Source organism: Thunnus albacares, chromosome 12 (genome assembly GCF_914725855.1).
Source record: "Thunnus albacares chromosome 12, fThuAlb1.1, whole genome shotgun sequence".
Lineage (NCBI taxonomy): Eukaryota > Metazoa > Chordata > Actinopteri > Scombriformes > Scombridae > Thunnus > Thunnus albacares.
Genome location: NC_058117.1, coordinates 25,577,127 through 25,593,333, shown reverse-complemented (window position 1 = coordinate 25,593,333; position 16,207 = coordinate 25,577,127). Strand labels below are relative to the sequence as shown.

General features: G+C 39.0%; 1 protein-coding gene across 1 annotated transcript in view; it reads left to right on the top strand.

Moving 5' to 3' along the window:
• LOC122994518 (contactin-associated protein-like 4) overlaps positions 1-16,207 on the top strand; it is a 122,465-nt gene that overhangs the window by 79,358 nt on the left and 26,900 nt on the right. The window contains exons 12-17 of the mRNA XM_044369244.1: positions 1,816-1,935; positions 3,162-3,362; positions 6,257-6,419; positions 8,131-8,258; positions 8,631-8,801; positions 13,693-13,911. Coding sequence (XP_044225179.1) covers positions 1,816-1,935; positions 3,162-3,362; positions 6,257-6,419; positions 8,131-8,258; positions 8,631-8,801; positions 13,693-13,911 — 1,002 coding nt within the window. The remainder of the gene's footprint in view (positions 1-1,815; positions 1,936-3,161; positions 3,363-6,256; positions 6,420-8,130; positions 8,259-8,630; positions 8,802-13,692; positions 13,912-16,207) is intronic.

Below are 16,207 nucleotides of genomic sequence, written 5' to 3'. Positions count from 1 at the left end.
CATAATGACATAAAGAGTAATTTGGGCATCATTATGTTTCCCCCTAAATGAGTTTGCTGTTGCAAATTAGAAGTACATAATCACTATTTCTGTGAGACAGGGTTGGAGTCAGGGAGAGAGCAAGAAAGAGAGCTATGCTGTCATGGCTCTCTTTTTAAAAATGGTCATTAGAATCAACTGTGAGAGAAACCAAGCAATAACGGCACAAAATGAATTTCCTTTTACAGACAGTAACTTATGCATGCAGTAATTTCAGTCTAGAAGCAAACTGAGAAGATCAACAAATATGACTTATTGTATACGTATTAGAAAACAGAGCACACACTGAAACAACAAAGGGATTAAAATAAATGAATAAAGCAGCCTGGAGACCACTATTAATGTTCTGTGTTGGTGACACAGTATGTACACGTCAGTAGTCTCCATTATTTCATTTATGCATATGTAAAGATACCCAGAAAACTTATAATGGTGGGAGTGCCAATCACAGATGCACTTTCCAGCAATACTGTGCAGTGCAGTTATAAACTGCACACTTCCTCTGTGATGTAGAGTAGGTGATACGTTACAAAGAACGAAAAAGTGTGAATAATACTGCAGAATATTTATGAGACCATACTGAAAGAATAAATGAGCCTGCAGCTGTAGAGGTTGAGCAGGTGATCCTCCTAATGAAACGACCACATAGGTCGATTGCACCTGCACTCCAGAATGACCCACAGGAGCAGTTTATAATATGCTGCCGAATGATGCCGTGATTAAGGTCTGGTTAGGTTTAGACACATAAACCACTTGGTTAGGGTTAGGGAAAGATCATGGTTTGGGCTAAAATGATCACTTGAACCTGGTGTGGGTTAAAGACTACTTCCTTGCTACTTCTTTAAAGAGGAGGAAGTAAGTAAACTACTTCTTCCTTACTACTTCCTTGAAGTTAAGACCTTCATCATCATGGCAACAGTAAAAAACTGTCCTGCAGTAAGAAATGTGACATTCGCAGTTGGAAACGGAAAGCAAACAGCGTTCTCCTGCATCTATTTACATCTCGCCATCCACCCAACACGCCTCCTCCTATGAAAATCTGTGACCTTACATTGACATCATCTCAACTTCCCCGGGTCATAATTATAATTAGGTCATTTTTGCTGGCTGAATTTTTGACCTATGCAGTCGTTTTTTTCTTGTGAGCACAGGCTGGGTTTACCAGTTCTGTGCAGACTCCCTTAAGTAAAATCCTCAAGACCAAAAGAGAAGAGTTTCCCACACAGTTCATCTCTGGTCTCATTTTTATTGCCAATGTTTTTGTGAAACCTTTTTTTCTAACCACACTAAGGGAACGTAATGAATAAAAGGCTTTTAGCTATGGAGAAGGGAGAGAGAGAGAGAGAGAGAGAGATAAGCAGGTGAGCAGAGTGTGGGAACCTTTAGATATGGATTTGACTCGAAGGGCCTGATTCTTTGACTGCAGAGGATACACTGATGTATGTGAGTGTGAGGCAGAGAGAGGAGGGGAGGAAGACTTATGGAGAGAGAGAGGAAGAAGGCAGGACTGATAAAGGTCTTTGTTTTATTTACTGAGTCTTTGTTTTCCCATCAGTCATCACTGTCCTCTCCAGTTGGATTCATCTTTACTTTATGGGACGCCGCCGCAGAAATAAAACCTCAGATTATTTTCCTCACTCTGGTTTTGAGACTGTGATTTAGTGGTGATACATACGTATGAAGCAGCACTCATAATCCTCCACAGTCAGAGCTGATGCGTTGATGTGATTCATGTTGATTCGACTGTTGAAGCTGATCTCATTATTTTCCTCCCAGCTGTGTACGAACAGTCCTGCGAGGCGTACAAACATAACGGCAACACGTCGGGACATTTTTATATCGACGTGGACGGCAGCGGACCAATCAAACCACAGCTGGTCTACTGCAACATGACAGGTGACACACACACACACACACACACACACACACACACACACACACACACTTCCACTCCTCATCATCCTCCCATTATCACTCAGTGTTTTGTATGATTAGCATTTACATAATTGTAAATGATGATTCTCATCACACTCTGATCTACTTTATCTTCCACCAACCTTTCCTACAAGGCTCTCTCTCTTTATTTTCCCTTCTCTACCTCAGTTCCCCCCCTCCACCCATTCATCTTTCTGCCTGCTCTGTCCATCTGTCTTGGTGCTTTATATAATTTGTATCATGGTGATAAAGAACTTTGTTCTTTTTTATTTTCCTTGTCTTTTCTCCGTACGATATATATCTTTCTCCCAGTCTGTGTCAGTGCTTTACCTGATTTACATAATAGTATAAGTATGAATAATCACTTTGGTCTCTCTTCTCTGCTGTTTTTATGTCTCTTTCCTTCTGTATTTGCTCATTAAATACAATACATGGCCAAAAATATGTGGATGCCCGAACAATATGTTGTTGAAAATCTCATTCCAAAACAACGGGTATTAATCTGCTGCTCTTCTGGGAAGGCTTTAAAAGATTTTGAAACCTGAAGGAATTTGCTCAGCCACAAGACCAGTAGTTAGTTTGGCCACTGGGCAATGAAGCCTGGCTGGCAGTTGGTGTTTCAATTCATCCCAAAGGTGTTGGATGAGGTCGATGCCAGGGTTTTGTCTGGACTGGTCAACTTCTTTCACACTAAAATCTGGTTTTTGTGCATTATCATATTGAAACAGGAAGGGGCCATGAAAAGGCAAAAAATATTTGGAAAGCAATTATATCCTTCTTGAATAAGATGTTCGGAATGCACTTGAGCAAATCCCCTCTGTGTCTATTTGGATTATTACTTATGTCTTATTGCTAACTGTACAGGGCTTCCTTTTCTTACTTTTTTTTAAAATTGATTTTGTCCTGTTTTGTTTTTTTGTCTTTCCTGTAAAGGGAACTGCTTTGTGTTTGAGTCACTGTCATTGTTGATTTTGGTTTATGTTACTTGATTTATATTTACCAAGGTTATAAATGATGTTGAGGAGGAACAAAAAACAGGCAAAAATAACAGTATGGTGGTTGTTTGTGTCACTATTTTCTGTATTAATAATATTTCCCTCAATACTTAAGACTTTTTATAGCCATATGGTGTAATTTTCATGGTTGTAATGGTTGTTTTCTTGTGTCTGTCTCTCTCTGTTGACCAGAGGAGAACACATGGATGGTGATCCAGCACAACAACACAGAGCTGACTAGACTCAGACCGTCTCCAGGTGGAAACCAGCACTCAGTCCACTTTGACTACTCGACTGAAGAGGAGCAGCTATTGGCCGTCATCAGCCAGTCAGAGTACTGTGAACAGGAACTGTCCTACCACTGCAGGAAGTCCCGCCTCCTAAACACTCCAGGTGAGGCCTGTTTGTTTATCCAGGAAAGAAGGAATGGAGAACATGACTTATTTACTTTTGTGGCTCACAGTAAGGATTCATACATAGTAAGGCATGACGTCACCCACTGGTTTACAGTAGAGCTGGTTTGAAGCCCAGAGTTGCTACTTATGGTTGGCACTAGCTTACTGGAAACTTTGACTGGTGCACACCATGGATGTATAAAGAGAACTGGATACAGTGTCGGAGGCAGGGTCCTGTTCATTCCTATGAAAGTTGCTCAGTGGCGAATGAAGCCAAAGAAGTTCAACTTCTTCGGCATTGTTTCTGCATCTGTGGGGCCCATAGAGCAAGTGCACTAGTGACTTTCGCCAACCGGCCACTTCCAGTTTAGCCCTCCGGCTCACCTGAATTTGGATAAAACAATTCAATCAGGCAGCTCTTCTTGAATTTCAAAATGTGATTGGACCGAACAGATCAAATTCTGATAGTGAGATGAGTCATTTTACAGGGGTTGTGACGCTCAAAAAAATTATCCACTGATTTAGAGATGTGTCTTTCTCAATGTAGGTCTATGGGAAAAAGTCTTTTTGGGCCCAATAACATCGCACGATGTTGTAATTACACAGCTTGGTCGCTATGTCAAATTGTCTTCACAGCCTGGCGCTGTTCCTGGGGGCTTGGTACACACTTGGGCTAAGGTTAGCTACTTTAGCTAAATTGTGCCAACAGGGCAGGTATCATAATCAAGTAACATTAAACTTTCTGTATGACAGCATCCTGTGAGCCACAAACCACAAGCACACAGTAGAGCTGTGTGTCTGGAGAAAAATCACTGTTTATTCTTTAAACAGAAGCTCAGAAAGTCTGACTCAGTGCGAGTCCTGGAACTGGGGAGAGCAGATGTCAGTCACAGCTGTCAATCAGTGCCCAAGCAGCAGACAATCAATTCAGAGCAATAATTTTCAAAATGACAACCAGCACACTTATTAGAGGTCCTGAATTTAGCAATTGAGACCATAGTGACTCATTAAAAAAAAGCTGATGCTTTTTGAATGGGAGTCAGTTGGAGGCAGCATCTATTCTGCAGTGGTTTCTCAAGCCTTGGTAGTTGCCTCTTGATTCAAACCAGAAAACATAAAAAGCCATTTTTTCTAAGTTGCAGCCTATTGATGTAGGCTGGCTTTCCATTTCAGCTGAAACATCCTCTCTGCTCCATTTACCCCCGGTGGGAAAAAACAGATTAAATCAGGCTAAATGAGGACAAAACAAATGATCTTTAAAATATTGTGTTAATGTGTTTTTTTTTTTCTTTCAAGGATTTACTTCTGTTGTTAACCAATGAACTGTATGGATAATTGTTTTACATTTTGTGCTGTCACATTTAATTTTTTTTATAAAAGTGAGTTATGAGGCGTACATCATGTACAAAGAAAAAAAAAAACTTGTCTAACTCCCTGCATCTCCACAAATCTTTTTCGCTCCATCAGAAAAAAACAAAATGATTGCTTCGCTCATTGCTGCAAACTTAATCAAGCTCCAACGATGTTCTTCCCATTTAAAAATGAACCAGACAAATTGATTGTGTATAATTTGTTTTAAATGTCTCCCTCCTTGTGCATAGAGTCCAATTAGTTTGCCTGTGTTTTTTTTAAATGTTTTCTCATGGTCTCCCTCTGTCTCCAGCAAGCTTAAAAGCCATTAACTGTCCCCAGCGCCATTAGTTAGAATCAGAAATCTATGTATGTTTATTATTATCTATATATAAATTCAACATTTATCTTTAATGCCTTTTGCATTCAAGCATCATACAGTATTATAGTTTCACAGCTCTAGAGAAAGTTGTAGCAAATGACCATCAGTATTGACATATTTAATCTTTTGCTGCATTATAATCTTCTGTCAGCAAAAACAGGAAGCAGGAAAAGACTGAAACAGTGAAGGGCAGAGTGGATAGAGGACAGAAAAGGAGATGGATGGATGAAGTATTTTTTGCTTTCTCTGCATTTAGTTTATAGTCTAACAGTGGGCTACAATAAAGTGAAATTGTTGTAAAAGCTTCACTCTGTACATCAGCTTTAGAAGAAAATAACAGTCCATGATGCAGTGACCAAGCAATAGTGTTGTGCAGAAAATACATTCCAGTAAAAAGCATAAAAGAAAAGTAATGTACTGTTGAGGTATAGAAGAGAATATTTGGACGAGGAAATGGATGGAAAAAGCATATGTTGTTTAAGGGAAGAGGAATTGATAGAAAGGCACAAAGTGCAGGATATATAGGGACCTTTTCTATCATTAACTCACAGTGCTGTCACATTAATGGTTCTCACAACTCACAATGGAAGACAGTGGTATTTTATCCTTTTATTTCATGGCCTCATTGTTTTGTCCAAAAAGCTAGTTTTCAGTTTCATTGAAAGAGCCTTGAAACATCTTGTTTATACTACTTCAGTTATACTTTCTCAAAGGAAGTCAAGAAAACGCAGCACAAAAAACATTTTATATATTAAATTTTTATGTATCTTTGAATTCCTAATTTGTGTTTGCTGTTTCAGTATGTTGTCATATGAATAAAATGTTTCACAGGTCATCGAGGTCAGTGTGGTTAAACAGCGATTTGTCACATGATCAACTTTAGTATTTTGTATTTGTTTAATCCATGTCTACCACTAGTGACAGAGGTAAACATATGTATCTCCTTGGTATTACACAATACCCTTTCAGGCAGCACTCAATCATTTTCTCTCAGCACACATCTCTTTGTTTTGCTTCCAAACAAAGTTAGTCTTACTTTCTCCTAAAAACACAGAGCTCACACATTGTAAACAGAATCTTGAAGTAAGTGTGAAGGGTTGCACCTGATTGAACAAAATGTTTTCTCACATGTCACTTGTTGTTCTGTATGTGTGTTTCAGAGGGATCTCCGTTCAGCTGGTGGTTCGGTGGTCCCGGTCCCGGACGTCTCCAGACTTATTGGGGTGGAGCTCAGCCAGGCAGCCAGCAGTGTGCCTGCGGCCTGCAGGGTGACTGTGTGGACCCACAACACTACTGCAACTGTGACGCCGACCGCATGGAGTGGTACTGAACTTAACAAATACAGACACACACATTGTGTTTTTTGTTGTGTCTAAGAAGAGAAAATGTAGTTGTAAGGGGTAGAAAAGCCAGAAGTCTTCCGTATTCTTTGGTTGCACAATGTTGCCACACATGAATTCATAAGACGTGACAAAGGAGACTTAATTAACACATTATGGGGACTCAACTCCCTTTTGGGGACAAAAAGCAAGTTCCCGTAACATGAATCATTAAATTTTAGGGTGAAGACTTGGTTTACGGTTAAGATAAGTTTAGGGTTTGGGTTAGGGTAAGAGTTTGGTTTAGGCATGTAGTGGTGATGGTTAGAGTCAGCTTTTAATGTGGTGTAATGTTGTGCTCTCCAAGAATTCAAAATAATAGTTTCAGTTTACTTTGATGTTAATTCTATTATGTTAAAAAAAAAGACAATTAGATGGACAGACCTAAATATGAATTTTATAGTCATGTGTTAATACAGCCCGGATGTTTTTCTAGAGAAATTAATATTGAAATTATTTCATTTGTTACAAAACACAAAACAACTTGCTGAAGAGATGAGACATTTTCGGCAACTGGCGGTCTTGTGAAGATAATATGTTTATCAGGTGGTAAGCCCATGATTCCAGAAAAGGAATTTTCTCAGTTGGAGTTTAGACAGTGGTGGTGGATACTGTATAAAAGGAAAGTTTGGTGACCTAAGAGGCTTCTGACAGCTGAACCAGCCCAGAAAAAAAATCTGTTGGCGACAAGATGGTTGGTTAACAAAACTGTTAAATCAGATCAGGCTATTAAATATACATATGAGATATAGGAGGAAGAGAAATTGCATTTGCTCCCTGATTAAACTCACTAAATTTAATTTCTCATTCCAGGAAACCACACATGACTGATAACTTTCTCAAAGCATACTGTCCCTGCTTGACTTGCAACTTTGGAGAGTTAGCTAACAACAAAGGGATAAATCAAGCAAAAAACAAAACTGTTTTAATGCTTCTTCGTGTTGTAAGCAATCCTGCCATGCCTCACTTCCTTCCTTCTATCATTTCCCATAGTAAACTGTTTGTGCAACAACAACTCTATTTTTACAGACCGCAGCTGCTTCTGCTCTTCAATATTTCATCAGATTCACAAAGTGCTGTATACACGACTCTCTTCCAGTCCTGGATATAGTTTTATACATAACTTTCCTCAGCAACAAGGCTACAGACAGATTATCTAAACTGAATAAAACTGAATGGGGGCATAAATGGACAGTAAGTGTCTTGTTTTTGGAAGTAGTTCCCAAAACCTGCCATGGATAGAGCGTTGAGTGTCAGGATGGTAATGATTTGGTTTTAGAATAAATAGGTCCCCAAGAGATCACACCTACACACCGCAATGTTTGCATCAGCTAGTTTCAAAATGCAATATTTTCATAAGTGTGATGTAACATTAAAAATATACACAGCAATAAATCTATGCAAGCAAATGAGCAGTAAGTAGTTTGAGGTTCGAGATTGGTGTGTGTTTGCTTATTCTCTTCATCCTGCTTTTTTCTTCATCTTTGTATTAATATTGTCCTGATCATCCTTCTTCCTCATCTTCTCCGATTTGTTTTACTTCTCTTTCACCTTTTATTTTTTTGTTCTTCTCTGTATTTTCTGTTCAAATATATTCTTCTTCTGCTCATTTTATTCCTTTTGCTTTTTCTCTTGTTCTTTTATTTCTCCTCCAGGACTGAAGACTCTGGTCTATTGACCCATAAGGAAAGCCTCCCCATCAGGTCTCTGGTGCTGGGTGACATCCAGAGGCCAGGGTCAGAGGCCGCCTACAGGGTGGGACCACTCCGTTGTCATGGAGACAGTAAGTTGAGCCAAGTGTCCCAGTTGCCTGATTAAACTTGATTCTTAAGAAACTAAGTCATTTAAAACCTCAGGAGTTGTTATGGTTTTTATTACGCTTATCACTGAGCAACATTATAACATTAAGTCTTTTGATAACTTAACTAAACATTATTTCTTCTATTCTATTCTATTCTATTCTATCAAAACAGATGAAAGTGTTCTTATTTTTCTTTTTTTAAATTACTTTAATTACCTGCTTAAATTAATAAACTTGACACAAATCTCAAAGCACATCCAACAAACAAATTACAACAAATTGGCTGATTTGTTTGTTACATAATGTTTCCTACGCTATGATCTTGACGGTGAGCTTTCATTTTTTGTTTCTCAGAGAATTTCTGGAACGCTGCGTTTTTCGACAAGGAGACGTCGTACCTCCACTTTCCCACCTTCCATGGAGAGCTGAGCGCAGAGATCTCCTTCTTGTTTAAAACCACGGCTTCCTCTGGTGTTTTCCTGGAAAACCTCGGCATCAAAGACTTCATCCGGATCGAACTGAGCTGTAAGTAACCCCTGGAGGATAAAGACTGAAGTCAAACCAAACACACTCAGAGTGTGGAAGAGGACCTTAGCTTAGATGCTCACAGTGTGCATCCTTAAAAGATGACTGCAGTTACAGAGAGATGTTTTACTTGTGTTTACTTGTGTGTCTTGGTGGATTGCATATGTATTTACAGCCCTTTATGGTGCATATACAGTAATTCATAAGGAAGCAAAATCTATGATACAGTTAGAAAATGCAATAGCAATTCATTTGCTTTCAGGTGATAATTTTCACCTCCTCGATGTGATTTTAAAAGAAATTCTGTTCTTGCTGCTTATTTTTGTGGAAGTGGAACACTTCACTATTCTCAATTTGTATTTCTACAATTTATCTAATTGATTCCCCAGTGCTGGAAATAAATTACTTGCCAATGCTGGAAACAGCCCACTGGTGTTACAGTCAAGTGTGGTAACATTTTCGCACCAATTTATACTTAAATTGGTGGAGTTGAGAGATATTGGTTGTTACATGTTTTTATTGACTTGTTGGTTCATGTTTTCTTCCAGTGTTGCATGCATGTTTCCAACATTTATTCAGCACCAGGCTGCAGATCAGTTTTCTAATCAAAATGGTCCATTTCTTCCCACAGACTGCAGTTGAATGTATTCCACAGTCATACGCTTCCACAGATAACGTACATTATCCACGGATGCCAGGGCTGGACTGGGAAAAAAAATTGGCCATGGCATTTTGGGCCCAGATCGGCCCCCCACAATCAGTCGAACTCCACCCACCAGTACACCATCCTTATGGTCCCCTTATATATGTGTACTGTAATGTTCTCACAACCCACTACAAAGCTGACTAGTAAGTGCAGTGGACAAGTATACCAGTGCAAGTGGAGCAGTGTACTCACTCGCTCTTGACTTACTCCCTGGTGATCAGATGTGGCTGTGGTGTATACAATATCCATACTCAAATAGAAGTGGAAGTATTATTTCAAATTATTTAATAGTATTTAAGTATACAAGTACACAATCTTAAATTCACTGTACAATGCCTTTCCATTAAAATGCAAAGAGTAAAAGTCTTACATAATTAAATAAAGGACGTCTTTGTTTGTTTGGGGAGTTTGAACTACAGTTGACCTCTATTGCATGCACAATGGTGTTCACGTGCCTACCACATGAATTTGCATGCTTACTGGACAGCAGCACCAAACAATTTGAACATACTTTAGTTGGAGAAAGGTCTGGAGTAGGCTACATGTAGGCCTACGTTACCCAACAGATAGTTATAACAGAAATCCATACTATATATTCATAACAGTTACCACATACCTGAAAATAATGATCATATTATTATTATTCTTCAACTGATTTATCATCATTAATTGAATTATTGTCATAAATTGAATTAATCATCATTTGTCATCATCATCATGGCATAGCACACACACAACCTCCCTGAGAGTCCCTGTTTCCCTGCATGCTAATCCCTGTTTACCACTTCAACTACACTCTCTTGCTCACTCTGATCCTCAGCTCCCCTGTCGCACGCCTGCTCCTCTGCCTGCTCCTTTGCCTGCTCCTCTGCCTGCCCCCCTGCCTGCTCCTCTGCCTGGCAGTGGTCATGGCTAGCCACCTGTTGCGGCATAATGTCGGGTACTGCTGTCACTGTAGATGTTGAAGCTACTGCTGCAGCCCCTGCAGCAAACATATCTGTGATTTTTGCACTTTTGGTGGCATCTACATCTAGATTCTTCATTTTTTTGGCCAACAGCTTCTCCACACCCCCTTCTTTCATTTCTCCTTATCCATCTTGACAATAGACAATGACGCCCTGCTTCATCCACATATGTTTGGCTCTGAGCCACGGCATCTGATAGAGAAACAGCAAGGACAGAGGGGGAGGGATGGGGTTGGGTGGGTGATTGGGACAGCCTAGTGTCATAGAAAATGAATCAATTGGCCGCTGTCCCTGCTTTATGGGCCAGTTGTTAGAGATAAAACATTTTTAATATTAAAAATTAAAATTATATCAGCGCCAAAGTGTGTCCGCCCACCAGGAAAATGCCCAGTAGGCCAGATTACCAGTCCAGCGCTGATGGAGGCGTATGACTGGAGAACTCACATGGGACAATGGTTGCATCCTCAACACGACAAATAAAATGTCAATAAGATAAAATCCATAAAAAAGGAGCTCATAATTATTAAACACATTTTTGTACCCTCGCTTTTAATTTAATTTCATTGATGTCATTGTAATTTTATGACCTCTCAAAGATATTTCCACCCTGACTCTCCATTAATTCCTATCTCTACTATAATGCATACATTTATGGGTGCCACAATGTGTCATTTAGATTATGACAGTAGTAACCAACCGGGTGTTATTTAGTTTATGGGTACCATGGAAATGTGCCTAGGTGAGATGTATGTTTATAGCCTACCATAGATTGTGTCATATAAAATATAGCTGTATTACCCAACAAGGTGTCCTTGTGCTTGTATGGTTATGAGAGGGCAATGCATGAGGTACACATTTATGGGCAGCAATACTGTGTGTAATTCAGAAAGCTTTGTATAGTAGATGCATTGAATTATGGTCATTGCTTTTTTAAGCTCTTTCACCTCACTTAACCTTTTTAGTTTAGTTTTTTGTTTTCATAGTTTTTATTGTGTTGTGCTGCATTTTGGAAGATGTTGTTTTAGAAATGGGATTTGAAGGGACACACATAGAATCTAATACAGGGACACTGCTGTACCAACAGCCTCTCTCCTCAGGGAAATCATTGTCGGCTTGGTTGTTCTAGCTCTGAATACTGCTGCTCTGTTTCCGGCTGCCTCAGATCACTTTGTAACACTGTGGCCAGGGCTGAGACCAATCTCTAAATGAAGTTACCGTAGGATGCTGGGATATTGTTTCATCTTGTAGTGTACTCCCATTGTAATACATCCTCACATTCTACCAGCGCAACATGAAGGATGATGGTTTTCTTTGCCTGCACTCCCCTAAATCTTTTCTTGGTAGTTCAGAGAACAGAGAGAGCTGAGCAGACAGAGAGGAGTAAATACAGATGTATCGTGCTGAGGTGCTGTCCGTGGTGCTGAACCAGGGCAGCACAACCAGGGCTAAGACACTGGCCGTGGTCCTGAATCAGATGCTGGTGCTCAGAGGAGAGTATTCCAATCCTTTGTCAGTTAAAAATAGCAATACTACAAAATAGCTACAAATAATACAAAACATTAAAAAAAAGATGTCTGGAAGTGTTAACACCAAATTGTACTTAGTTTCTTTCTACAACTGGTTGAAGTTAGGGTACAAGAGAGTACAAGATGCTGTCCAGTACATCATCTGTCCCTCTCAGATTTGATTTGTGGTGATGACACTATACTCCAACCTGGAGAGAAGCAGTCTATAGTGTAGTTCTTCCATGTAATCAGTACATACCCTCTTACCCAATTGCCTTGTCTTTTGTTTGTTATCCTGTGAGAGCTGTTCCTAGTCTACTTAGTTAGAAACTCTGTTGGCTTTAGTGTTTGTTGTTTTGTTGTGAGAGAGTAATTAAACTCTGTTCCAGCGAGCCCCAGATTCCCCCTGTCTGCCTGTTTGGTCTCCCTACACTTGAGTGCAACCTACCTGCTTGTTAAAGCTTCTGTCTCTGTTCCCATTTGTGGTATTGGGAGCTGTGTGGAAATATGCTGCTTTAAAGTCAAGATCCATTCCAGCTGCGCTTGGAAAGATTTTTATGTAAAGATGCACCTGTCTCCTCAACTTAAATCGTAAAGTGAGGCTTTAGCAGAGATTAGTGTCCTGTAGAGATAATGCAGATGTGTCCCATTTGCATTAAATGCTGGTTTTAGGTTTTGCCTTTCCTCACCTAGCAGAAGTGATTAGTGAAAACTAAATCTTAAAAAGGGTCCCTTTGGAGTTTCTATCTCTCTGGGGTATCTTTGAGGTCTAACAAATGTGATGAATACATTTCCCTCCTCACAAAACATTTGCAAAGCTGATTTCTTTTAAGTATTTTAAATCCTGCTTTGTTTACATCCATGTTTACTAGCTTGCAGTCGTATTCTTCTTCCCTATATCTTTGTCAGTACATTGTTGCATTTTGTGGTGCATTAAAGCCACCTGTAAATCTCTGGAATAGTGTGAAACTATTGGCAGGACTGTGTATCAAACATGCATGTGTCCCTGCATGTGCATCATCATGTGTGTGCACAAGATAAACTAAATGGTACCTACTCATTAAAACACTGTTCCATAGAGTAGTAGCAGGTTAGAAACTCCACAGGGTACCTTTGTCTCCTCAACAGAAGCAATAAATGAGCTCTCTGCACAAACAAAAGCTGGACTCATTAATATCATCTCCATTTCCTTCATGTGGAGCTATTGCATTTTGTTCTTTCATAGTTTTCAGTTTAAATGATAAAACCATTACTTCTTTTGGATTAGGTATTGCCAAATAAAGTTCAGAATTTTTAATTATGGTCGATTTACAAACCTGCAATTATCTCCTTGATCTCCTTGATTAAACTTGGTTCTGTTGGCAAGCAAACACGGATTTGTTATGAGAGTTTAATTGAAGCTCTGAATTACCAGAAGAATTCAAATGTATCTTTAAAAAGTACACTACAACTGCATAATTATTAAGTTTGGTTTGCCAAACAAATGGTAGCTTATCTGACAAAATTAGGTGTTATGACAGTCAAATACTTATCCAAATGTGACACACATAGTACACTAATTGTGTTTTTTCTCTCTCCTCTTTTGTTGCCTCCCTATGTCCCCTTACTCCCCATTTCCTCCTTCTCTTTGTTGTCTACATATATCACCATATGCCTCTCCTGCTAATCTCTTTTCTTTTTTGTTGCCTCTATTCCTTCTTCTTCCCCTCTATCAGCCTCCACTCAGGTGGTTTTCTCCTTTGATGTTGGTAATGGGCCGCTGGAGGTTCATGTGGAGTCGAACATCCCACTGAACGACAACCGGTGGCATCGAGTTCGAGCCGAGCGGAATGTCAAGGAGGCGTCTCTTCGACTGGATGAGCTTCCTGCCGCCACACAGGAGGCTCCTGCTGACGGACACTTTCACCTGCAACTCAACAGCCAGCTGTTCATAGGTGAGGAGTGTGTTTTACTTTTGTATTCATGAGGACCAAATGACCAAAATTTCTCCATAGTCTGGATATTTTGTTAATTTATGCTTCTTTAAGGGATTCTTTATGATTATAGAACAGCCTCTTATAATAGTTCAAACGTGCATGTGAGTTTTCTGTGTCTGTGTGAGCTTCGCCCCATTAATCTCAGTGTTGGTGGGTTCAAGGCCCTTTCTCAAATCGTCTGGGACTGGAACGACATCAGTCTTTTTCTCTCTTCATCTCTCTCAAAGAACAGCTTCCACACTCACTTGCCAAGTTTCCTTTTATCATTTTTGCTCTCCAGAGAGCCAGAAGCTCAGTGTTTCTGTCTCTGCAGTTCCTTCTCTAGTCAGCAGGTTGATCACAGAACTTGTAGTCAAATGATTTTTTGTCACTCCTGGCAGAAAAACTTAAATTGGCATTAGACAGTAGCCTACTTTATGAAACATTACTGTACAGTCTTCAGCATTCAGTCATCTGTGCCAAAAAGTATAGTCTCTACAAAAGGTTCAAGTTTATTTATATTACAAGCAAGTCTTGAAAGACTTAAATGAGACAGGAAACAACTAATAGAAAAAAGACAAAAAAAAACTGAGTTGATCTGAAGAATAAACACAGCATGAATATTAATTGTAATGAATTAGGCTTGAGAAGTATAATAGCTTTTAAACAGAGCTAATCTGGCTGAGGTTTCCTGGTCGTACCAACACAAACCCTCAGGGCATACATAAAAAAGACAACCTCAGAGATAGGGAGAAAACTTGAGCAAAAATTTGACAATGATGATAATTCTAACTGTAAAGACAGCTGGATATATAGTCAAATTTCTGTATAATTTTAGGACAAGAAGTTAACTAGTAAACAGTTTTTCTCAATTTTATTACTGGTGCAGAGACGTTTTTGACTTATTTCTATTAGTTGGCACTGAATATGGAAGATACCAATTTGACACATTTATCTGTAGGACGTCTGGCACTGCACAGATCCCTTTATGGCTAAATCTGACAGAAAAAGTAAAAGACATCAGATCAGTAATTAGAGATAAGTAACAGGTACTACAGAGTGATCTGTAATCCCATCAGAGTGGGATTAAATCCTTAGAAAAAGTTTTTAAAAACTCTCTTTTCTAACAAATATTAATCTACTATTAGCTTAATCTTGTCGTCTGCTCAGCAGTATTGGATAGGAGAAGTGCTGCACATCTATTCTACAAGTAATATTCTGATTCAAAATGCTAAACTGCTATTGGCCAAATGCCATCAGCTGCTCAGCACTATTGGATATGAAAGTGCTGAATCAATGGTTTTGACCATTAAACAATCATCACTTTCAAAAAATAAGCACACAACAGTAATATATATATAAAGTGTGTGATGTGATTTCTTGCAGTGAGGGTCTTTAAATAATCATTAAATGAACCTGAAGCTGCAAGTTATCTATTAAGCAGTCATGTAATTAACAATCAGCGAGCTGAGAATCTCCAGTGCAAATTTCATCAATACTGCAGCAGCCCTGTTTATCTCAACTTCATCTGTCTGTACGTCTGTGAGAAGAAAAAAAAAAGAAAATCCATCAGTTGTTATCAGGTTTTATCATTCTACAAATATTATGTACATCACTTCATATCAGTAAACATACACTGTGGTGGGAAAACCAACAAACAGTGATGAAATTGGTTGAAGGGAGCAGCAGCAGCAGCAGCAGCAGGGAATCGAGGTGAATATTGATTTGCTGAATGTGTTTAGCTGATAATCCACTCTGAATAGCCAACAAGTCATCACCATCAGTCTAAATGCATATATGTTTACCTCTGAATTACTGGTACAGTACATCGGAATAAGCCTAATGGATTTATGTGTTGGAATGGAAATGTGCCGCTGTTAGTCACCAGAATGTTTGGCAATGGATGTGTTTGTATTAAAATGTTTGACTTGACGGCCTTGATTTGATGTGCAGATATGAAAAATTTGCATTTCCACTCTTTGTTTTGTCAAAAAGCAGTCACTGTTATCATTTGATGTGATGTATTTTTTGTTAAAGTGTCTTTGAGGAAGCTGTTTAGAGCTGAAATGTAAATGTAGGTTACACATTATATCTCAGTATGTATGTGTATAAATAAAGCATATTATCTGTTGAGCTTTTATGCAATCATAAGCCACAATGTTGCTGTACAAGCTGTATGTACAGTTTATTTATGAGCCATAATCCTATATTCAACAAATGCATAAGGAAAAATATTTGTTTGGATTTCTAATCCTAGTTTACATTATGGATAACT